At 36.8% G+C, this 22,254-nt stretch overlaps 1 protein-coding gene across 3 annotated transcripts in view; it reads left to right on the forward strand.

Moving 5' to 3' along the window:
• The window catches only part of Xrn1 (5'-3' exoribonuclease 1), a 110,703-nt gene that overhangs the window by 19,736 nt on the left and 68,713 nt on the right, over positions 1–22,254 (forward strand). For all 3 annotated transcript variants that reach the window (XM_027410925.2, XM_027410923.2, XM_027410924.2), the window contains exons 3-14: positions 1,158–1,255; positions 4,060–4,169; positions 4,271–4,381; positions 5,936–6,018; positions 8,599–8,686; positions 8,772–8,940; positions 9,922–9,989; positions 10,352–10,489; positions 14,379–14,445; positions 14,641–14,746; positions 16,760–16,849; positions 19,745–19,901. In XM_027410925.2, the coding sequence (XP_027266726.1) occupies positions 1,158–1,255; positions 4,060–4,169; positions 4,271–4,381; positions 5,936–6,018; positions 8,599–8,686; positions 8,772–8,940; positions 9,922–9,989; positions 10,352–10,489; positions 14,379–14,445; positions 14,641–14,746; positions 16,760–16,849; positions 19,745–19,901 (1,285 nt within the window). The remainder of the gene's footprint in view (positions 1–1,157; positions 1,256–4,059; positions 4,170–4,270; positions 4,382–5,935; positions 6,019–8,598; positions 8,687–8,771; positions 8,941–9,921; positions 9,990–10,351; positions 10,490–14,378; positions 14,446–14,640; positions 14,747–16,759; positions 16,850–19,744; positions 19,902–22,254) is intronic.

Consider the following 22,254-nt stretch of genomic DNA (forward strand, 5'->3'; position numbering starts at 1 on the left):
TCTTGTCCATACTGTGCCATTAAATTATCCTTACAAGATCACAGGCTTATGTCCTAATCTAAAGACTAAGTCTGCATTGCTTCCTCCACCCACATCAAGTAACAGTGCTGATCCTTCTTTCTTTCTGGAATTTCTTTCCTTGACCTTCATGTAGCTTTGCTCTGTTTGTGTCATGCTGGACTTTTGTCATCTTCCCTTTCTCTGCTTCTTTGTTTCTTAAATTAGCATTAAAGTTAACTTCCTTGAGTCTCTGTCCCTGCCCTCCCCATCCCCCAGTGATGGTGGCATCTAATGACCCTAATTAGTATGCCTCTACTAATGACCCCTGAATTTATCTCTGTTGTTTTTCTCACTCCCAAGTTCCTTTTCTATTGGATAACCTAGATACCAGAAGGCTTACTGTGTTCAGAACTGAATCCATCCTCCCAAAGCAGCTTTTTTTCTCTTTCCCGTTTCCATTCTCTGTGATTAGCTGCCCCACCCAAAGACCAAGAGTAATTTTTACTCCTTCCCTGTCTTCATTCCTCACATCTACGACCTACTTTTTTTTTGTCATCTTTTTAAAAATTTAGTATCTCGGTGTAGGCTATGATTATCTTTACTTAGATTATTTTAATAGTCATTTCTATGTTGCAGCTAGATTAAACCATGGCTACTCAATATTCCCTCCCTTGTAGAGTGTAATCTTTAAAGCCTGGAATCATTTTTGGTTAACTTTTATATACTGATATCATTGATAAGTAACACTATTAAAATCATTAAATGATAGAAAGTCTAGCAAACAGTTGACACTTAAAGCCTTTGACCTTGTTTCTGAAATAAATTTGCTATATATTTGTTAGAATTACTTACGTGTTTGTAATGATTTGTGTGCTTTTTACTATTTTAATGTCTGGCTTCTATAGTCTTTGTATTTTAAAATAACTCAATTCTGTAAATAAAAGCAAAGAATTCCTAAGCTTATTCATTTCTATTAAAATTGTATAGTTTTAATGTAAAAAATAAATTAATAAAGAAGTAAAACAAATGGTGTAGTTTTGAACCTTAAGATTGGCAAATTGGTGTTTTATGTAAAATAAAAGTTTGTAAATAATAGTTTGTATAAAAATGTTTATTTTCTAGAAAATGTAAGATATTTTTTCTCTTTGACTTTTAAGGTCAGCCAAGGAGGCGGAAGATAAAATTAAAAAAGCAATAGAAAAGGGAGAAACACTTCCTACAGAAGCCAGATTTGATTCTAACTGTATTACTCCAGGTAAATTGACTGAGTGGCATTCTGAAAGACTTAAGGTAGAAATTGAACATTTTTCTAATGTAGTTTTGTTTTTAGATTGTCGTTAGGTTTTCATTAGCCATATTTTCCCATTTGTGTCTGTTCATGAGATGACCTCATGTTGGTTGTGAAGCTTCCTATAAAGACCCATTGTAGTGTTTTCAGGTGTTGGTGAGCAGATATGGAGAAGCCTTGTACATAGAGTTCCTGACCTGGAAGGAACTTACAGGAGCTTTCAGTTTATTCTGGTCAGTTACCGGTATCAAATAGACAAGTTTCTATACCTACCTTGTGGTTTCAGAATGAGAAACCCATTCTTTCAGTTCAGAGAGTTTATTCCTACAATTTCTATGACTTTAAGAAAATAGGGCCAGTGAAATGGCTCAGCAGATAAAGGCAAGTTGCTGCCCATCCTGATGACCTGAGTTCGATTCCCAGGACCTACATGCTGGAGATTCAACCAACTCCTGCAAGTTGTCCTCTGACCTCCACACACACAAATAACATAAATACATAAATGTAAGTGTACAAAAATAGTAATTTATTGGTAATTTGTTTAACTTAACTTTATATACATCACCCTACTTGATGCACTTGGGGGGGTTGACTGGCATCTTTATAGTCCTTTATTCTGAACAAAAATCTTAAGTGTACCTTTTAATTCCATACAGTCTAGTAACTTCGTTATTTTAGATATACATTGCTCAATTTAGTAACCAGTTTCTCTCCTGGACATAATTTAAGATAATATTGCCTTTGACTGTTGATCATCTGAGAATTCCTATGGCATAATCATTGTATACTCACTTTCCAAATTAAAATAATTTTTCTTGTTAAGAATAGTAGTTATTGGGGCTACAGAGGTGGCTCAATGGTTAAAAGCACTGATTACTCTCGAAGAAGACCTGGGTTCAATTCCCAGCACCCATATGGTGGCTCACAACCTTCTGTAACTTCAGTTCTAGAGGACCAGATACCCTCTTTTGCCCCCTAGGGCCCTGCATGTGCATGGTTCACATGCATATGTGCAGACAAAACACCATACATACATACATACATACATACATACATACATACATACATACATACTTTTTAAAATTAAAGCCCAGCAGTTATTGGGGAAGATAACTCAGCCAATACAGGTCTTTTTTTTTTTTTTTTTTGGTTTTTTCGAGACAAGGTTTCTTTGTGTAGCTTTGGAGCCTGTCCTGGCACTCACTCTGGAGACCAGGCTGGCCTCGAACTCACAGAGATCCCCTGCCTCTGCCTCCTGAGTTCTGAGATTAAAGGTGTGAGGCACCAATGCCCGGTGTGTTGCATTCTTTTATGTTGTATTTGTTTAACTCTGTAAAGCTGAGTTACTTTGCCTGTCCAAAACACCTGAGTATTGGGATTGAAGGCGTGAGCCACCAATGCCCGGCAGTGCCAATAGAGGTCTTAATCACGCACATAAGGACCTGAGTTCAATCCCCAGCACCCACATAAGTAGCTGGGTATGGTGGTGCACACTTGTAATCTTGCTGGGGAGATGAGGTGGACAGATTCCTGGAGCTCACTTGTTTGGCCTACTTATTGAGTCCCAGGTTTTAGTGAGAATCTGTGTCTCAAAAGACAAAGTGACTGGTCATGGTGGCACACAGCTTTAATTCCAATACTTGGGAGGCAGAGGTAGGATCCATCTATGAGTTTGAGGCCAACCTGATCTATACATCAAGTTCTAGGGCAGTCAGGGGTACACAGAGACCCTGACCAAAACATAAAATAAAATAAAATAAAATAAAACAAAAGCAAGGTGGATGGTACCTCAGGAAGAACTAACGAACCATAGGTTGTCCTTTGGGATCCATATAAGCACATGCTTCTGCATGAACCTCTATATGCACATGCTAGTAGTTGTTGAAGTGGGAATATAGTTTTTTCTTTGTTTGTTTGTTTGTTTTTGGTAGGCTCCATCCATTGCATGCATGAACTCCTGGGTTCAGTCCCAGCGTAGCATAAATCAGGTGTGGTTGTGCATGCCTGCAATCCCAGGACTTGGGAAATAGAGGGAGAGGATCAGAAGTTTAGGATTATCCTTAGCTCATAGTGAGTTCAAGGCTAACCTGGACTACAGATATTTTCTTTTATTTAAAAAAAAAAGCAAATATAAATTAACAATAATAGTTATTATTGACAGTCTGATTAAAACTAAATGTCTTATAAAAATACTTCAGGATCTAGAAAAATAACTCACTGATTAAAAGCACTTTCCACACAAGTTGGCCTGTGTTCAAAGCCCAGGACCCATGGTTGAAGGACAGAATGCACTACAAAAACTGTCCTCTACGATGCACAAATATGCCATGGCATGCATATGCTTACCTCACACATTACACAGCATATACAGTCACAATAATAAGTAAAATGAATAATATGCTTAGGAATCCAGCAAAAATGGAGAAAATTGGAGTTAAGAGTTCAAACTGCTCTTAGGTAAAATACTTAAAGCACAGTCTGTAGATGGCACTGACTTCATTTAAGATTACTAGTGACAGCTGGGCAGTGATGGCACACATCTTTAATCCCAGCACTCGGGAGGCAGAGGCAGCGGATCTCTGTGAGTTCGAGGACAGCATGGCAGCATGGTCTACAGAGCTACACAAAGAAACTCTGTCTCGAAAAATCTAAAAACAAAACAAAACAAAACAAAAGATTGCTAGTGACATTTGAGGCATTGGAAATACTTAACTGGTTTTGCTATTTTTATCTTTGTCAAATTAACCTTTTGATTTTTTTTTTATTTATAGGGACTGAATTCATGGCCAGGTTGCATGAACATCTGAAGTATTTTGTAAATATGAAAATTTCCACTGACAAATCATGGCAAGGCGTTACCATCTACTTCTCAGGCCATGAGGTTATCATCTTTTTTAATCTAAGGAATTTTTAAAAGTTTAAAATTTTTTAAAGTTTGAAGCATAGCATATTACCACCTTCTTTTTTAAACATTATGTTTAGACTCCTGGAGAAGGAGAGCATAAAATCATGGAATTTATCAGATCGGAGAAAGCAAAGCCAGATCATGATCCAAACACCAGACATTGTCTTTATGGCTTAGATGCTGACTTGGTAGGTATAACCCTTGTTGTCATTATAAGCTTGTGTTAGAGAACTAAATACCTAAGAGATGGAGTTTTTAATGTATTACGTTCACTGGCTGTAGCAATGAATACAGAAGGCAATGATTACCACATTTGCCATTGTTTAAGTTCTAAAAGAATTGGGGATATAAGTTTTGTTTGTCATAGATTATGAATAATTGATGTCTGTATAGTCTATAGAAATGAGTAATCCTAGTTCTGTGAGTATGGTGCTGAAAAGGAAATGCTGAAACCAAGCAAAGAGGACTGTTTTACCTAAGGTCATGAAAACCTCCTAATTCACAGCTCCATGCCTCAAATACCTTTTATATGTACGAGTATTTTGCCTGCATGTATGTATATGCACCACGTGTGTGCCTGGAATCTAAGGAGGGCATTGGATTCCCTAGAACTGAAGTTAGGGATAGCTATGAGCTACTCTTTAGGTACCTGGAACTGAACCCAAGTCCTCTGCAAGAGCAATAAACTCTCTAACTGCTTAGCCATCCCTCCAGCCCCCTATCAGAGAAGTTTTCATGCTGACCTAAACTAGCCAAACAAGCTACCTTCCTTGTACCTTTTTTTTGTTTGTTTGTTTGCTTGGTTTTGTTTTTTTGAGACAGGGTTTCTTTGTATATCTCTGGCTGTCCTGGAACTTGCTCTGTAGACCAGGATGGCCTGAAACTCAAAGATCTGCCTGCCACTACCTCCCAAGTACTGGAATTAAGGCATGTGCCACCACACCAGGCAAGTTTCCTTAAGTATTAATTATTTTTAATTTAATGACATTGCCTCTTTTCTACAAGGATGGGTTATTGAAGCAAATTCCATATACTCTTTTTACTTAATAAATATTATTTTCATAATGTTTCTATAAACAAGTTTTTAAGGTACTTAACCACAATGCCATTATCACACATAATAATAATAATAATAATAATAATAATAATAAAAAATGCTTAACATAAATAACTACATCTCCTGATTGCTTCATAAATGTTTCATTTTGTTTTGTTGTTTGAATACGAATTTATGTAAAATAAACAGTATATATTGCCATTGATTCACATGTTCACTAGACTTTTGAGTTCACTTGAGGAAGTAGGACGTACGAGAGATTAAAGTGCCCTTTTCTGTTTGGAATGAATTTCCATATTATGGTCACCCTGAACTCTAAGCATCCTCTATATTTTTGTAGCATGGGCAAGTTGCTGCTTCTAATTTCTAATCCTCATAAGAAGTAGGAATTTGTGAAAATCCAGAGAAAGAAAGTGATTTAGGAAGGGGAAATGGGGGGGTGTCATGTCAGTTACAAGGCTCTGGGCTCCAAGGTGAACATAGCTGTAGAAAAGTGTACTCACTTGATTCCATCCATGTCCTGTGATTGAATCAGTTTGTGATATCTGCATATTTGATTTTAATATTCACATTTTGGCTTTTAAATTGTTGTCTGCATAGAAATTTTATTTAGTTGCTTTTGTAAACCTAATTAATGGTATGAGCAAAAGTAGAGTAAAAATATTTCATAATTATTTTTCAACAGATCATGCTTGGATTAACAAGTCACGAGGCACATTTTTCTCTCTTAAGAGAAGAGGTTCGGTTTGGTGGAAAAAAAACACAAAGGTAAATCAGTTGTTGGAGGATGGAACAAAAATTAAGCATGGCTAGTAATTAATCCCTTACAGATGGGCTCTGCATATATTTTCTCTTAATTCATAGGTGCCTATTTTGGTGTAGTCCAGTTTATCTTTTTCTTTTATTGCTTATGCTTTTAATGTCTGTAGTATCCAAGAAAACACTATCAAATTTAATGTCATAAAGGTTGCTGCTATATTTCATTCTAAAAGTTTTGTTGAGGGTTTGTTTTGCTCTTTGGGGCTTTGGTTATTTTGCAATGCTGAGCTTGAACCCAATGGTAAGCACCCAATTGCTGAGTTATGCTCCACTCTGAGTTATATAGTTTTAGCTTACATAGTTAGTCATTGATCAATTTTGAATTAGTATTTGTATATAGTATAAGGTAAAAATCCAATTTCATTCTTTGTATGTGGAAACTCAATTTTCCTATCACTGTTTGTTAAGAAAACTCTACTTTGCCTATTGAAAGTTTTGGTTCCTTGTTGAAAATCATTTGCTTGTGTATGCAAAGTTTTATTTCTTAGGTTTAATACTTTATTCCTTGGTCGAATGTACCTGTCTTTATACTCTTACTGGTGTATTCATGTAGATTTTAATGTAGTTAACTTTGAAATCAAGAAGAATGAAACCCAAATTTATTCTTTTTCCAAGATTATTTTGTATGTTTAGGGTGTCTTGAAAGCATGGTGGGTTTGTTTGTTTTCTTTTTGTTTTTTAAGGACAGATTTTTCCTTATTTTTGTGAAAAACAACTTTGGGATTTTGATAGGGATAGCTTTAAGAAAGATCTAAGAAATCTGTAGATCTTTTAAAAGATCTTGATGTTGAGCCTTTTAATCCATGCACACACATTTTGTGACTCCTTTTAATTTCTTTCAGCAAAATTTTGTAGTTTCCCTGATATACTCCTTGGTTAAGTTTATTCTTAGTATGTAACTCTTCTGGATGACGTTTGCATATGGAATCCTGTTTCAGATTTTTTTATTTTATTTTAGGTACATGAATGTTTTGCTTGCATATATGTATATACACCACATGTATGTGTGGTACCCACCAAACCTAGAAGAGGATGTCAGATGCCATAACTAGAGTTACAGATGGTTGTGAAACACCATGTGGGTTCTGGGAACTGAACCCAAGTCCTCTTAACCTCTGAGCCACCTGTCCAGGCCCTGGAATAATTTTCTTAATTTCCCTTTGGTTTGTCCTTTGATGGTGTACAGAAATACCGCCTATCTTGTTCCCTGTAGATGTGTTATTTGTTTATTAGCACTAATATGTTTTATGTATTCTATGGAGTTTTCTATGTAGAATCACACCATCTGAAAACAGATAAAAATTGTATTTATCCCGTTCCAATTTTAATTCCATTTCTTTATCTTTCCTGCCTCATTGCCCTGGCTAGGAGTTAAAGAACAATGTTGAATAGCTATGATGTGTTGAATAGCTGTGGTAAAGTAGGTATCCTTGTCTTATTCCTGATCTTAGGGGTAATGTGTTCACCTTATAATGTTAATTATGTGTTTTCATAAATGTCCTTTATCATATTAAGGAAATTTATCTCTATAGCTCTTTTTCTCCTTTTTTTTTTGAGAGTATATTTTACATTGTGTGTGTGTGTGTGTGTGTGTGAGAGAGAGAGAGAGAGAGAGAGAGAGAGAGAGAGAGAGAGAGAGAGAGAGAGAGAGAGAATGTATATGAGTGTGTGTGTGTGTGTGTGTGTGTGTGTGTGTGTGTGTGTGTGTTCTCGCAAGCACACACTTGCAATCCCAGTTGTGGAGGTCAGAGGACAGCCTGTAGAAGTAGGCTCTGGAGATCAAACTCAAGTCATCAGACCTAATGGCAAGTGTCTTTGCCCAATGAGCCTCTTGCTACTCCCGCCCCCCCTTTCTCTCTCTCTAATTTTAACACAGTTTCTTTCTATAGGCCAAGCTAGCCAAACCTCTATGTAGACCAGGCTGGCCTCAAATTCATTATCCTTCTTCCTCTGCCTCCTGAGTACTTGCATTTCAGTGTTATCACAGGAGAGTGTTTAAGTTAAATGGTTTTTCTGCAAAAATGATCATGGAAAACATTCCCCTTCACTCTATTTGTGTGCTATAAGATGTTGGTTACGTTATGTTGAACTGCCCTTGGATTCTTCTCATAAATCTTGCTTATGTATTATCTATTTAAATATGTTGCTGTCCCCTAATATTATTTTTTATAGCTAAACTTGGAGTATAAGCTAATATAGCATCCTATCCAATGCAAGAGATAAACTATATTGCATAAATTTAAGTATATGTCCACACACACACCCTCACTAATTTGTACACTTCCTACAGTGACCAATAGTAACTGGGCCAGATCACACTAGTTTCTTATATGTATTGTGTATTTAGACCTTATAAGTTCTTTAGAATCCTTCCAGCGAAAGTATAATGTAAACCAATTATTTTGAACTTTATCATGTTTCACCCATTATTATGACATTCTCATATGTAATGATAATTTTTACTTAATCATTGCTACATTTTTGAAGTTGGACCACTCTGTTTTGATCAGATCATTTGACTAATTACAGGGTTTGTGCACCAGAAGAAACGACATTTCACCTCCTACACTTGTCTTTAATGAGAGAGTATATTGATTATGAATTTTCAGCATTAAAAGTAAGTATTAATATAGCCATGGACCACAGTTTTTTGCATACAGGAATTTCTATAGGATTTCAATTTATTCTCCGTTTTGCTATAGGAAAAGATCACATTTAAGTATGATATTGAAAAAATTATAGATGATTGGATTTTGATGGGATTTCTTGTTGGCAATGATTTTATCCCTCATCTACCTCATTTGCATATTAATCATGATGCTCTGCCTCTCCTTTATGGAACGTACATTGCCATCCTGCCCGAACTTGGAGGTAAGACCAATTTTACTGCCAATTTAGTGCCAGCTCACCCTAGAGATTTCCCTCCATTGCTAGACAATTGCATGCATGACCAAATTAGGAAAACATATGGGTTTCTTTTACTCTAAGTGGCAGGCACTGAGGTTGTCATTTTCAGTGGTAACTAAAACTGACTGTAGGACTGGGCGGTGGTGGCACACATTTGTAATCCCAGCACTCAGGAGGCAGAGGCAGGCAGATCTCTGAGTTCTAAAACAGCCAGGGCTACACAGAGAAACCCTGTCTCAAAAAACCATAAATAAATAGATTGGTGGGTGGGTGGTTGGGTGGATAGATGGATGGATGAATAAAGCTGACTACAGGTAAATAGCCTCATTCATTAAATAACTAATGTCACCTCTAATTCCTTAAGATAACAAGCAAACCTCATTAGTTTCATTTCATTCTGTTCATATTTCATTGTAGAAATCCAGTTGTTCTAAATGTACATAAAAGTATTTAATATGAACCAATTTTTTTTTTTCAGTAAAAACTGGAAATGGTAAGCAATTCCTCTAAGTTGCAGGAAATTCTTCCTTTCCTTTCTTTTTCTTTTAGAGGCAAAGTCTTACTATGTATTCCCAGGCTGTCCTCAAACTCAAAATCCTCCTGCCACAGCCTACGTAACCTAAATATGATAGGATACAGGTGTGTGCCTCCACAGCCAGCTACAGCTTTTCTTATAGTAACATGTCAATTTAAATGATCCAGATAGACTGTAATAAATATGGGGTTGTTAGAAATATAGTTGGAAGTATGGAAGCATTATCATTATGTAACCTGGAATTTCCAATATTTTACTTCAGTGCCTAAAATATAGTAATACAAGTTTATAGACAGCAAAACAAAGGTTCTCTTCATTAAAAGAATTATTCAGTTTGTGAAAGAATTTTATAGAGCTACTTAGAAAATATTGTCAGTTTATACTACAAATTAAGATTTGGTTCATTTTAGGTTATATTAATGAAAGTGGACATCTCAACTTACCTCGATTTGAGAGATACCTTGTGAAACTGTCAGATGTAAGTAATCACAAGGTTTTTTTCCTTCCCTAGTGTAATTGTAAATTGTCATTAATCATTTAGTTAATACCAGAAAAAAAACTATTTTGTAGCTTTTTTCTGATTGTTCATTCTGTATAATTTTACTTGAATTATTTCATTTTAGTTATTAATGTATAATTTTCAGAGCTAATGATATATTTTTTGTGTATATATATATATATATATAATCAAAGTTAATGATATTTTGTGTGTGTGTGTGTGTGTGTTTGTATAAACATTCTCCTACTTTCTATGCCTCAGAAATAGTTCCTGTTAGAAACTTAGTTTGTACTCTTTCACATATGTTTAAGTCATTTTAAGATAGCATTATTTTCTTTCAGTTTGATCGAGAGCACTTCAGTGAAGTTTTTGTGGACCTCAAGTGGTTTGAAAGCAAAGTTGGTAACAAGTATCTCAATGAAGCAGCAGGTGTGGCAGCTGAAGAAGCCAAGAACTTCAAGGAAAAAAGAAAATCAAAGGTGACCAGTTTCTTGTGTTCCTTTCTTTATCTTTTCTTTCTTTCCTTTTTTTTTAACTATAAGGGTAAAAATAATATTCCTTGTTTTTCATTTTCCTTAGGTTTCAGGGGGTTGTTTCATTTTCATGTCTTCTTCTTCACAGGCATCTAAAATTGTTTTGGATTCTGTCTCTGTGTGTTTCTCTCATATCATAAATATGTATTTAAGAAAAAATGAGTTTTTTTATTTTTACCTCTAAGGAATAGTATTATGTTTCCTCTATCAAGAACCCAATAAATAGGGTTAGAGAGATGGCTCAGCAGTCAAGAGCACCTGCAGAAGACCCAAGTTCAGTTCCCAGCCCCCACATGGCAGCTTACAACTGTAACTCCAGTTTCAGGGGATCATCCTCTTCTGGCCTTCATGGATACCAGTAATGCATGTGGTGCACATGCATACATTCAGACTCTGTGTGTGTGTGTGTGTGTGTGTGTGTGTGTGTGTGTGTGTGTGTGTGTGTGTGTGTTAAAACAAAATTTAAGAAGCCTATAAGTTAACTTTTAAAATCAGTTATTAAGTTGTGTTATTTGAAAACAGTAGACCACTGCATTAGTTTCTATTTACTTGAGACGTTTGGGATTTTTTTATTTGTTTGTTTACTTGCTTGTTTATTTGAGATCAGTCTTATGTACTCTAGGCTAGTCCTGATCTCCTGCCTCTATCTCCTAAGTGATGGGATTTATAAGTATGTTGCATAGTGGTCTTAAACTAGTTTGTTAAATGTGAATATTTATAGCATTTAATTTTGTGACACTAAGCCAGCAGTAGACTGATTAAGAATAATTAAATAAAACAATAACCATTTGCCACAGACCACTCAGGGAGAGAACCACACTGTGGGAGAATCAGAGTCTTGGTACTCAGGTTAGGAAGGATTCTGCATGACAGACAGACACAAACACAAGAGAGGTTTGATGCTGCTGCAAAAATCTTCATCACCATAACTTATACAAGCAATACAGGAACTTCAGCTTTGGCTTGAGTACAGAAAATGTGTATCATAGATATTATTAGCTCTAAATAAGTGTTAAACCAAAAGTACAAAACAGGAAGCAGTCTTAGTCAGAATTATCTGGGTCCCAGACAGTGGTTAAGTTGCTGAGGTGGCTGTGACTCTGAAAATATGATCTTGCTGAACTTTAAGATTCTTTAGGCCAATTTACAAATTTCATAAAGTAATCAATAAAATCCTTTTTATCCCCTGTATGTCTTCATACAAAGTCTTCTGATTGTTAATGTAAATATCTATACATTTGCCATAAAATCTCTCTTTTGTCAGCTAAAGACATGACACATTAAGGTGATCTTGCTCTTTTTAGTTTCTCCCACCAGCTCAATGGTATATACAATCTCTTGTCACCCCCAATGACAACCCAGTGATTAGTCTTTATCTTAAGCTCCTGTGTATGGCAAAGGGGCAGCTGTTGTCTTATAAAAATATGGACCTTTGTTCCTTAGGGGCTGCTACCACTTCCCATTAATCTTGTAATAAGTTCTGCCTAATTCAACCTTTATAGGAATTCCACGCTCCCCTAAACTTTCTGAATTATCTCCTTCTTTAGCTACTCCTTTACTTTTCCTAGACATCTGGTAAGACAACTCTGCTTGCTGGAATGGATTCATAATTGATCTGAAGCTTTTATTTTCTGTCTAAAACATTTCAAATAGAGTTCTAACTAAGGGGGCGGGGGACTTCTAGTAGGAATATTCATATCCTGAGCCACCTTAGCAAGAAACTGCTCTGCTCGGACCACGGGCACAAACGAAACTTCAATGATAACATTTTATACAAAAATTGCTGGTGAGTTGCTTTCGGGTCCTGGAACCAAAATATCTAGAGGTACTCAATCTTTCTTTAACCAACACCTGATCATCTGCTGATGCTGACAAAGCCAGACCAGTCATAAGATAAAAGACAAAAGCAGATAACAACCCACCCCAAATGGTGAGACACAAGAGACCATCTTGTCCTTTTGGGATCCTGCCAGTGACATCCAGGAGACCTAGCTATGAAAGCTCACACCTCAGGCCTGGACATGTTTTTAGCAATATTTGCCTCATGTCACACAGACTCCACTGGAGTGGGTGTGGCAACCACTGAGCTAGCAACATGGTTCAGTGGTTAAGAGGACTTGCTACTCTTGCAAAGGACCCAGATTTTATTCCAACCTGAATGTGACAGCTTACTACCAACTGTAACTCAGTTCCAAGGTATCCAGCACCCTCTGCTGGCCTCCACAGGCATCAGGCATGCATGCAGTACACTTACATACCTGCCACAGAACACTCAGATACACAAAATATAAATAAACAACTCTTTTAAAAGTAGTACAATATTTAGTAAATGTTTCTGATTAATAATGAATGATAGACTCCCTTAGAATATTCTAGTGTCTACAGAACATCTCAGGTAAAGCATTGTCTTGCTTGTGTTAGTTTGTAAAAGAGACCTCAACTTTTCTTGAGGGATCCTGGCTCTATTTAGGCTCAAGAATAGTAAATGTTCCCCTAGGAAATGTAGATATCCCTGATTTTCTCTGGCACAATTTTTCTATTTCTTTTTCATTTTTTCACATTTCTGTGTGTGGTGTTTGTGTGGATCTGTATGTGTGCGTGCATGTGGGCATTGGTGCATTGTCATCCTCAGTTGCTCTTCACTTTGTTTATTGAAGCAGGTGAGCCACAGCTGACCTACAGCTCACCAATCCAGCTAGTTTGCTAGTCACCTTGCTCAGGGTAGCTCCTGTGTCTGCTCACAAGTGCTGGGATTCCAAGCAGCCTCCATGGCTGCCTGGCTTTCTACGTGGGTGCTGGAGATCTATCTCCAGTCCTCACATTTGGCATCAGGGGCTTCACCCACCAAGCTATCTTTTAGTGCATAGCTCTTTTTTAGTGGAACAGCAGTAATCCATTTGAAACCACCACATGTATTTCTCCTAAGAAAACAAGCTTTGTGCTATGTGTGATGGTACATGCCTATAAATCCTACTTGAAATGCAGAGACTTGAGGATCTTAAATTTCAGATCAGGCCTGGGCAACACGGTAAGACTATCTCAAATAGAAAGAAAGGGGAAAAAATAAGAAGAAACTTTGCAACTATGGAGGAAACTTGTATTCACAAAGCCTGCATGTTAATAACTCCTAGCCCTTCTACCTTAGCTCAGTCCTTAAACGTCATAAACATTACCAGTCTTCCAGGAATATGTGAGTTATATTAAAAATACATGCAGGCATAGCCCATGACCATGCCACTGGTAGAGGCTAGAGTCATATAAAGAAAAGCTGATGGCATCACTACTGATGACTATGCTGTCAGAAACATGAGGAGAAGGGTTAAGATCATAAAAATAAAAAACAGATGGGTAGGGCATGAATGACACAGTAGGTCAGAAGAATAGTCTTAAGACAAGACTCTGAGATACAGAAAGTGCTCATTGAAGTCAAGCTTAAACAGATAGGTTCTATTAGCAGCAGGTCAAAATTTGGTGTCTAACAATGTTCAGTTGGTAAGTTGTAAAATTATTTCGTTTATGTTTGTATTGTAATTGATAAATTTTTAGATATTCTTGGTCTTGGTATATATAATTAAATATGCTTTTATGAGAGTGGTAATCACTTATTATATATCAGCTTTATATAATAAAAATGTATGATTTTAGAAAACAGTTGATAACCAAAAAACATAGTTTTGAGGTTTTTTTTTAAATCTTATTTTTAAAGTAAGCTGCTGCAGAGTATCCCTTAAAGATCATTTCAGTTGTATCTAGTATTTTTCTAATTTCCTTTTTACATGTCTGACTTGGAAACATATCTTATTGTTCATCTTATGATAATGTATCATTTTTATAGGGCCAGGAAAATTCTTTAAGCTGGGCTGCTTTAGACAAAAGTGAAGGTGAAGGAGTGGCTTCTAAAGGTGAGGCCACGCTGTTGTTTACTGTTTACTGTTGTTTCCTTGACACATAGTTGCTATCCCCTCCCTTTGTTAGTACTTATTCAGTAAATTCCTGTGATGGTTTATAAGTGTCAGTTTTGCTATGCATTGATTGCAGCATTAGGTAGGAAACAATATTCATATTTATGAGTCCCATGTTTCTGGTTTTTCTCACAGATAATTTTGAAGATGAGACTGAAGATGACGATCTGTTTGAAACTGAATTTAGACAATATAAAAGAACATACTATATGACGAAGATGGGGGTTGATGTAGTATCTGAGTATGCTTTTTGTGTTTGTTGTATTTTGCAGTATAAGAAGTAGATTTTGCAGTTTTTCAGAAAACAATGTGATTTTAATGAAGTAGTGGGAGATTTATTGGTTTCTTAAATTATGCATTTCATGACAGTAATTCTGGCATGTGTTCTATTTCTGTGATAATTGCTGACGAGATGAACTAGGGAGATGGCTTGGTGGGTAGGGATGACATAGTGACTAGCACTTGCCCCACCGCCTGAGGACCCAAGTTCTCATCCCTAGCACCAGTGTAAATGCCAAGGTAGGTGTGGCAGCCCACCTATGGTCCTAGAACTCAGAAGAATGTCCTGAATGTAGAAGCAGGATGTTCCCAGTACAATATGACTGGCTAGAATAGCCAAATTGGTGACCTCTGGGTTCAACAAAAGACCCTTCCTCAACATATAAGGTGGAGAGAAATTGAGGAAAATACCCAACATTGGTCTCTGGCCTCCACAAACAAGTGCATATGGGCACAAGCACCCTCATACACACTAATACAAGTATGCACACCACACATACACAAAAATGACTTTAAAACATTTAATTAGCAAGTAGAAACATCCTTATACATATTACGAAATTGTTTAAAACACTAAATTAAAAGCACTCTAAATGTCCAATAAATGGACTGAGGGTATAGTTCAGAGGAAGGGTGTTTGCCTCGACTCTATGAGGCCCCATGTTTGATTTCCAGTATCAGAAAAAATAAAAATAATAAATGTCTAAGATTCAACATGATAGCAGGTACCTGTAATCTCTTAGGAAGCACTCAGGAAGCAGAGACAGGAGGATTGCTACAAGTCTGAAATCAAAAAACTTAACATAAGCAAGTTCCAGGTTAGTCATGGCTACCTTATAAGAATCTGTCTCAGAAAAAAAAACAAATAAATTTTTTTAAAGTCTAATAAGAAGCCCCATCATAGAGCCAGGACTTGTGACAGTTGAGTACAGTCAGGAGGCCAAAGCAGGGGGTGGAAGTTGAAAGCCAGCTCAGCTCCATAGAAAGATCTTTTCTTTAAAAAAGGAAGGCTCAGTAATCTCTGGCTCATCATCTCTCCTCTCCCCATCTCCAGAATCTGGACAGCTATTCAATGGTGGTTGCAAAAAGTTCCCCACAACTCAGAAAGAGGCTTATAATCTAAAGACAGGAAACACAAGTCACTGATAATTATAATACACACATTTACTGGTACTTTTTAAAAATTGGGTAAACGAGAAAAACTAACACTGGGGTATATGGCCTCATATTAGCAGCTACTGAAAAGCAGCAGACCCAAATGAGTAATTGCTAGGAGATGATAAAAATGGTTTTCTTCATTATCCAAAATTTTAGCAAGCAGGAAATACTTTAGTTTAAAAGCACACCTATAAAGAGAATCAACTCCTGAAAGTTGTCTCATGACCTCCATACAAGTACATGGCATGCATACACACACAACTAAGTTAATGATAAGAAATTTTAAATATATAAGTATACCTGCCAGAAATACAGAGATAAGAAATTTCAAGTGATTATTTTTGGCTTTAGACTAGGGCTTGTTTTGTTGTGCTGATTTGAAGATTTGTTTTACCCAAATCTTAGTAATTTCTTTTGGCTTTTGAGAAACGAGACTAGAGGGAATCTTGTTGAGAACATGTAACACTTTTTAAAAGGTGTTATAAATGCTATCACCAGATTTCTAAGAACTCCTGGGTTTACTCTCATTCCTATATTTAAGAGAGTGATAGTACCACTTTGTAGAAAGTTCGTTAGATGAATCTTCTAACCTTAAGGCAAAAATATGACATACTAACAATTTAAGTGTGCACATCAGGTTTAACTATATTGATAGTTGGCTTACAAAACTGTAAAGCAACCATTCATGTGACAAGATGGAATTGTAAATATTTTGCAATTTTTCTGTTTATAATTTTTAGGTATTAAAAATACACTGAAGAAATTGGCCTATCTTCAGAAAACAACATTATAATGAAAATGCCCCTTTGTGTTTCAGTGAGTTTCTGGCTGATCAAGCTGCTTGTTATGTTCAGGCTATACAGTGGATCTTACACTATTACTATCATGGAGTCCAATCCTGGAGCTGGTAAAGGCATCTCATTTTATAATGGTTCCTACTAGTAGAGTCTCATTTATACATCTTTTTCTTTTATTTCTACTTATATGATTTTCATATAGGTATACAGTCAATTTTAAATTAAATATAGTCTGTTTTTAAATGAAAATATTTTAAAGACTTTTAACTAAGAAAGATATTTATAGCCCTAGCCTTTGTTAATCTAAAGTTACAAAATACTTTATCAGTCTGAATCAACATGGGCTTGGGATATAGCTTGGCAATAAAGCATTTGGATGAAACTCTAGCGTCATTCTCCAGTACCAGAGAGAGAGGGGGGGGGGGGCTATAATTCCATGATAGAGCACTTATCTAGCATGCATAAAGTCTGGGGTTTAAAATTAAAAATGAAAGAATCCACTATAAATGGCAGTGTCTTAACAACTGTTTGAGTCCCAGTGATAGTTTACATAAGGTTATTTGTAATATTTTATGTACTCAAAATGTACAGTACTCTTTAACAGGAATATTTCTGAAGCGAAAACTACTTATATGTGTGTCTGAAGAAAAGGCTTTGCTTATGTTACTAAAATTTAGTACTCTTCACCATTTCTCTGTTTCCTGTATTGCTCAGATTTTCTCACTGACAAAATTTCCTGACAGAACAACTTAAAAGAAGAAAGATCATTGTGACTCATGGTTTCAGGCTTCAGTTTATGCTCAGCCAGCTCCAGTCTCTTTAGGCTCTGGTGAAGCAAAAGTGTCATGGCAGGGTGGACATGGAGGAGCAAAGTTGATAACCTCATTGTAACCAGAAAATAGAGAGAAAGGTAGAGGAAAGCTCAGGACAAGATGTGGCCCCTCAAGACATGTCCCAGTAAACTAAGTCCAATTAGTCCCACCTCCTAAAGTTTCCAGAACCTCCCAGATAGCACAACAGGTGGGAACAAGGCTTCTGTACATGAGTATTAGGGGAGTGATACTTCATCTCGCATCCATAATACTTCTAATCCTATTGAAAATGCCTACTCATTCACTAAAATAGAAAAATAACTTCCAGATGTGACAGCTCATATCTGTAATCCCATCACTTGGGAGGCCGAGGCAGGAGGAGCACCACAAATTCAAGGTCAACTATATTGCACACCAAGACCTTACCTAAAGAAAAAAGAAAAGAAAAGGAAGAAAAAAACAAGTGCAGATTGTAAAGACTATTGTGGTGACAGCTGTCTCATTGGTCTTCACAGCATGTATGGTAGGCTCTCTAGAGCATCCTCAAGAAGCTCAAAACAATGCAGATAATGTGGATTTAGGTATTAATTTACTTGTTAGCCAGCTCTGAAAGGAAATTCTTTCATTCTTGGGCCTCTCTCAAGAATAATCTAAATTTAAAGATCCTTATTTGTCACTTTTAAAGATAGCTAAATGCCAGTAATTGCTGTTTAATTGCCAAGCACTAAAACAAGGCACTTCAAAACCATATTTTCATATACTCGGAGTAAATAATGTTTTCTACTTGCTATTAAAGCTCGGAAAACTTAACTAATCATCCCAAGATTGTACGAAAGTCAAGTCAAGCCTATCTGTTTAGAACATCAATGTGTCTTACACTATTCCATATGCCATTCTGCCTACATTGCATAATTACCAAATGTGCGTCTCTCACACAAGAAAGTTGGCTAAGCAGGTAAAGAAAGGTACTTGCCACCAAGCCTGACAACCTGAGTTCAGGCACTGGGACCCACATGATAGAGAGAGCTGACTCCCACAGGTTTCTGACCTCCACATGCACACACATCCCCATACACAAAGTAAATAAAATGTCATTTAAAAAATGTTTAGTCAGGCTAGAGAGATGGCTCAGAGGTTAAGAGCACGGACTGCCCTTCCAGGAGTCCTGAGTTCAATTCCCAGCAACCACATGGTGGCTCACAACCATCTGTAATGAGATCTGGTGCCCTCTTCTGGCCTGCAGGCATACAAGCAGATGGAACACTGTATACATAATAAAAATCTTTAAAAAAAAAATATTCGGTCAGCTGCGCATTGGTGGCGCACGCCTTTAATACTAGAACTCGGGAGGCAGAGGCAGGCCGATCTCTGTGACTTTGAGGCCAGCCTGGTCTGCAAAGCAAGTACTTGGACAGGCTCCAAAGCTACACCAAGAAACCCTGTCTAAAAAAACAAAAACAAGCAAAAAAAAAAAAAAATGTTTAGTCTCCCTCTTTTCTCTTCCTTTCTCTCTATATATCCCAAGTATCTGTCCCCCTGTGTCTAGTGAAATGTTTTTAATTTTATGTTCAAAGCCTTATTAAAACATGTCTGTAGTTAAAGATAAGATGGTATAAACAAAATGTGTGGGGTTGATTATTGGTAGACTGATTCAAAGATAAAGGTTCTTAGAGTTGACTGATATGGTTGTATGAGCCCATACCTACTGTCCTTCCTTAGGGGCTGACTACAGCTTTGGTGTCAGTATTCGCTGAATACTGAGTGCCCAGCCCTTTGCTTAGGGGTCCCAGGTTCAAGTGACTAGTCTGAAGCGTCTAACTACCTGATTACTGTCCAGTACATTGACTGAAAGATTTGTGGTGCACATTTAGGACATCCCTAATGCCACCATGCACATTTAAGAAAGTTGTGAATTTTGAGGCCAGTCCTGGCTTCCTAGGTGAAACCCTGTCTCTAAGTCCCCAGATATTGATATTAATATCAATAATATGTATATATGTATATATGTATATATATATATTTATTGCTATCCTGTGAGCTAAACTTTACACAGGTTCTAATTTCTTATACTTAAGTGATAGAATTATGAATATGTTTTAATTATGCCTATATATTATTAAATAAATGTAGGAAAATTTTAATGTTGAGCATTTTGAATAAAGTTTTCAGTTAGAAACTCATTTTCTTTCATAGGTACTATCCCTATCATTATGCACCCTTCCTGTCCGATATCCGAAACATCAGTACACTTAAAATCCATTTTGAACTGGGGAAACCCTTCAAGCCATTCGAGCAGCTTCTTGCTGTCCTTCCGTCAGCTAGCAAAAATTTGCTTCCTACATGCTACCAGGTAGGTTTTGGAATTGAATGGTTTTTCTTAATATTCTTATTTTAAGGATTTATTTTTAAAAGTATGGGTGTTTTGCCTGCGTGTATGTTTATCTGTGTACCATATGTGCCCCTGGAGTCCACAGAAGACAGATAAGGGCATTGGATTCCCTGGAACTAGAGTTATGTACGTTGTGAGCTTCCATGTAGGTGCTGGGAAGACAGTGTTTATAACTACTGAAGCACCTCACCGACCCCTTATATATTTTTTTTGTATAATTCTTCATACAAACCTGGAAACACTACTGCCCATATTGATTTAATAAACAAAATTTTGTTTGTCTTAGGCAATACTTATGTTCAGGTTTCTTTATTTTTGTTTTGTGTTTTTGAGACAGCGTTTCTCTGTGTAGCCCTGGCTGTCCTGGAACTCACACTGTAGACCAGGTTGGCCTTGAACTCACGGAGATCCACCCGTCTCTGCTTCTCAAGTGCTGGGATCAAAGGTGTGCATCATCAGCGCCCCCCCCCCGCCCCCCCCCCCCCCCGGTTTTATTTTGAGTTAAATGCAACATTACATGTTTAGCAAATCTTTGACAAATCATTTCATCACTTTTAATTGACTTTTTAAAAAATGCAAACACTAAGTCAGGCGTTGGTGGCTCACGCCTTTAATCCCAGCACTTGGGAGGCAGAGGCAGGCAGATCTCTGTGAGTTTGAGGCCAGCCTGGTCTCCAGAGCGAGTGCCAGGATAGGCTCCAAAGCTACACAGAGAAACCCTGTCTCGAAAAACCAAAAAAAAAAAAAAAAAAAAAAAAAAAATGCAAACACTATAAACTTTTCAGTACCTAGTTTCTTCATTTTCATCACTTTTAGCATACCTTTCATTCTACACTGAAAAAGTTAACCTGGTAGATCAGTTGCTGTCTCCTTTTCTACATATCTGAAGGTTAATTACTGCTTTCTTTCATCCTCTACTATTAGAATGAGGGCAGTTCTAATGAGTTGTTATCTTAACATTAGTATCACCCCAGGATATATTTATATTTTAAGCATTCTTTTATTTATTTATTTTTCATTTTATGTATCAACCCCAGTTCCCCCTCCCCTTCTCCTGCCGCCCCCCACTTCCCACCCATCCCACCCTCCATCCAACCCCCCATCCACTCTAACAAATTGAAAGACTTTTCTCTTATTAATGTATTTCATATAACAAGAGGAAGACCGGGTCCCAAAGTCACACTAAGCATACTAAACAGATAATAAAAATAATGTAGTTTTTCTAGGGTCTGTGTCCGTACCTCTCATGGCATGTCTTGTCCCATGACTGGAGTAGATGCATACACATAACCCATTGCCCCTTTAACATTGCCATGCTCCCTTCTGCCTTGATGCTGGCCTCAGCCTCCCTTTCTTAAATATCTCTGATGTCTTTTTTTATTTTTTCCTTCGGCTACATTACACTTTCATAACCTACCACTGTTAGCCAATAAGTATATTATAATCACATTTGTTTTATTTGTTTAGTGTTCATGTAATAGCAATTAAATTTTAGATTATCACTTTAGGAATATGCTACCTCATTTTTTAATTTTATAATCTTCCCTTTTCATTTCCTAATGCGTTTTTGCATAAGATATTGGTATGTTTTCTTTGTCTACCTCTTTTTTAAAATATAATAAAAATCTATGATATCAGATTCTGTTATTAATGGTATTGTGAGTCTTGGATTTTACTTTTTTCTTTTTAGATTATCTTTGATGCTTGCAATTATATTACTAGAATCATCTGATTAGGGCATGGAAATAAATTATTAATTTGAGGTTGAAATGGAGAACTCTTGGAAATAGTGAAAGTAATTGAACTGAACTTGTAAGTAAAAAAAACAGAATTTAGGTGGTAGATCTTATAGAGTAAAAAGACAATAGAAAAGTAAAAATGGGGCTGGCAAGAAGCTCGTCAAGTAAAAGTACTTCCTGCCACGCCTGGTGACTCCATCCCCACTGCCCACATGGCATGAGGCCAGCAGAGACTCCACAGGTTGTCCTCTGACCTCCATATACACCCCATGAACATACACACACAGGTACATGAATTAGTAACAGTTTCTAAGCAAAAATACAGAATCAAAACTAATAAATAGGAGCAGGGGTGTGGTGGTGCACACCTATAATTCCAGCATTCTTGAGGCTGAGGCAGGAGGCTCTTGAGTTCAAGGCCAGCCTGGACTACTTAAATTCTGTCTCAAGACAGGAATTGGGAGAGAAAGAGAAGTAACTCATAGTAAAAGTAATTTTGCTACATAACTAAGTTAAAGAAACAGACAAAAAATGTGTGGCAGTACAATTGAAATTCTTACAGTTTGCTCAACAAG

This window comes from Cricetulus griseus, chromosome 4 (assembly GCF_003668045.3).
Source record: "Cricetulus griseus strain 17A/GY chromosome 4, alternate assembly CriGri-PICRH-1.0, whole genome shotgun sequence".
Classification (NCBI taxonomy): Eukaryota; Metazoa; Chordata; class Mammalia; order Rodentia; family Cricetidae; genus Cricetulus; species Cricetulus griseus.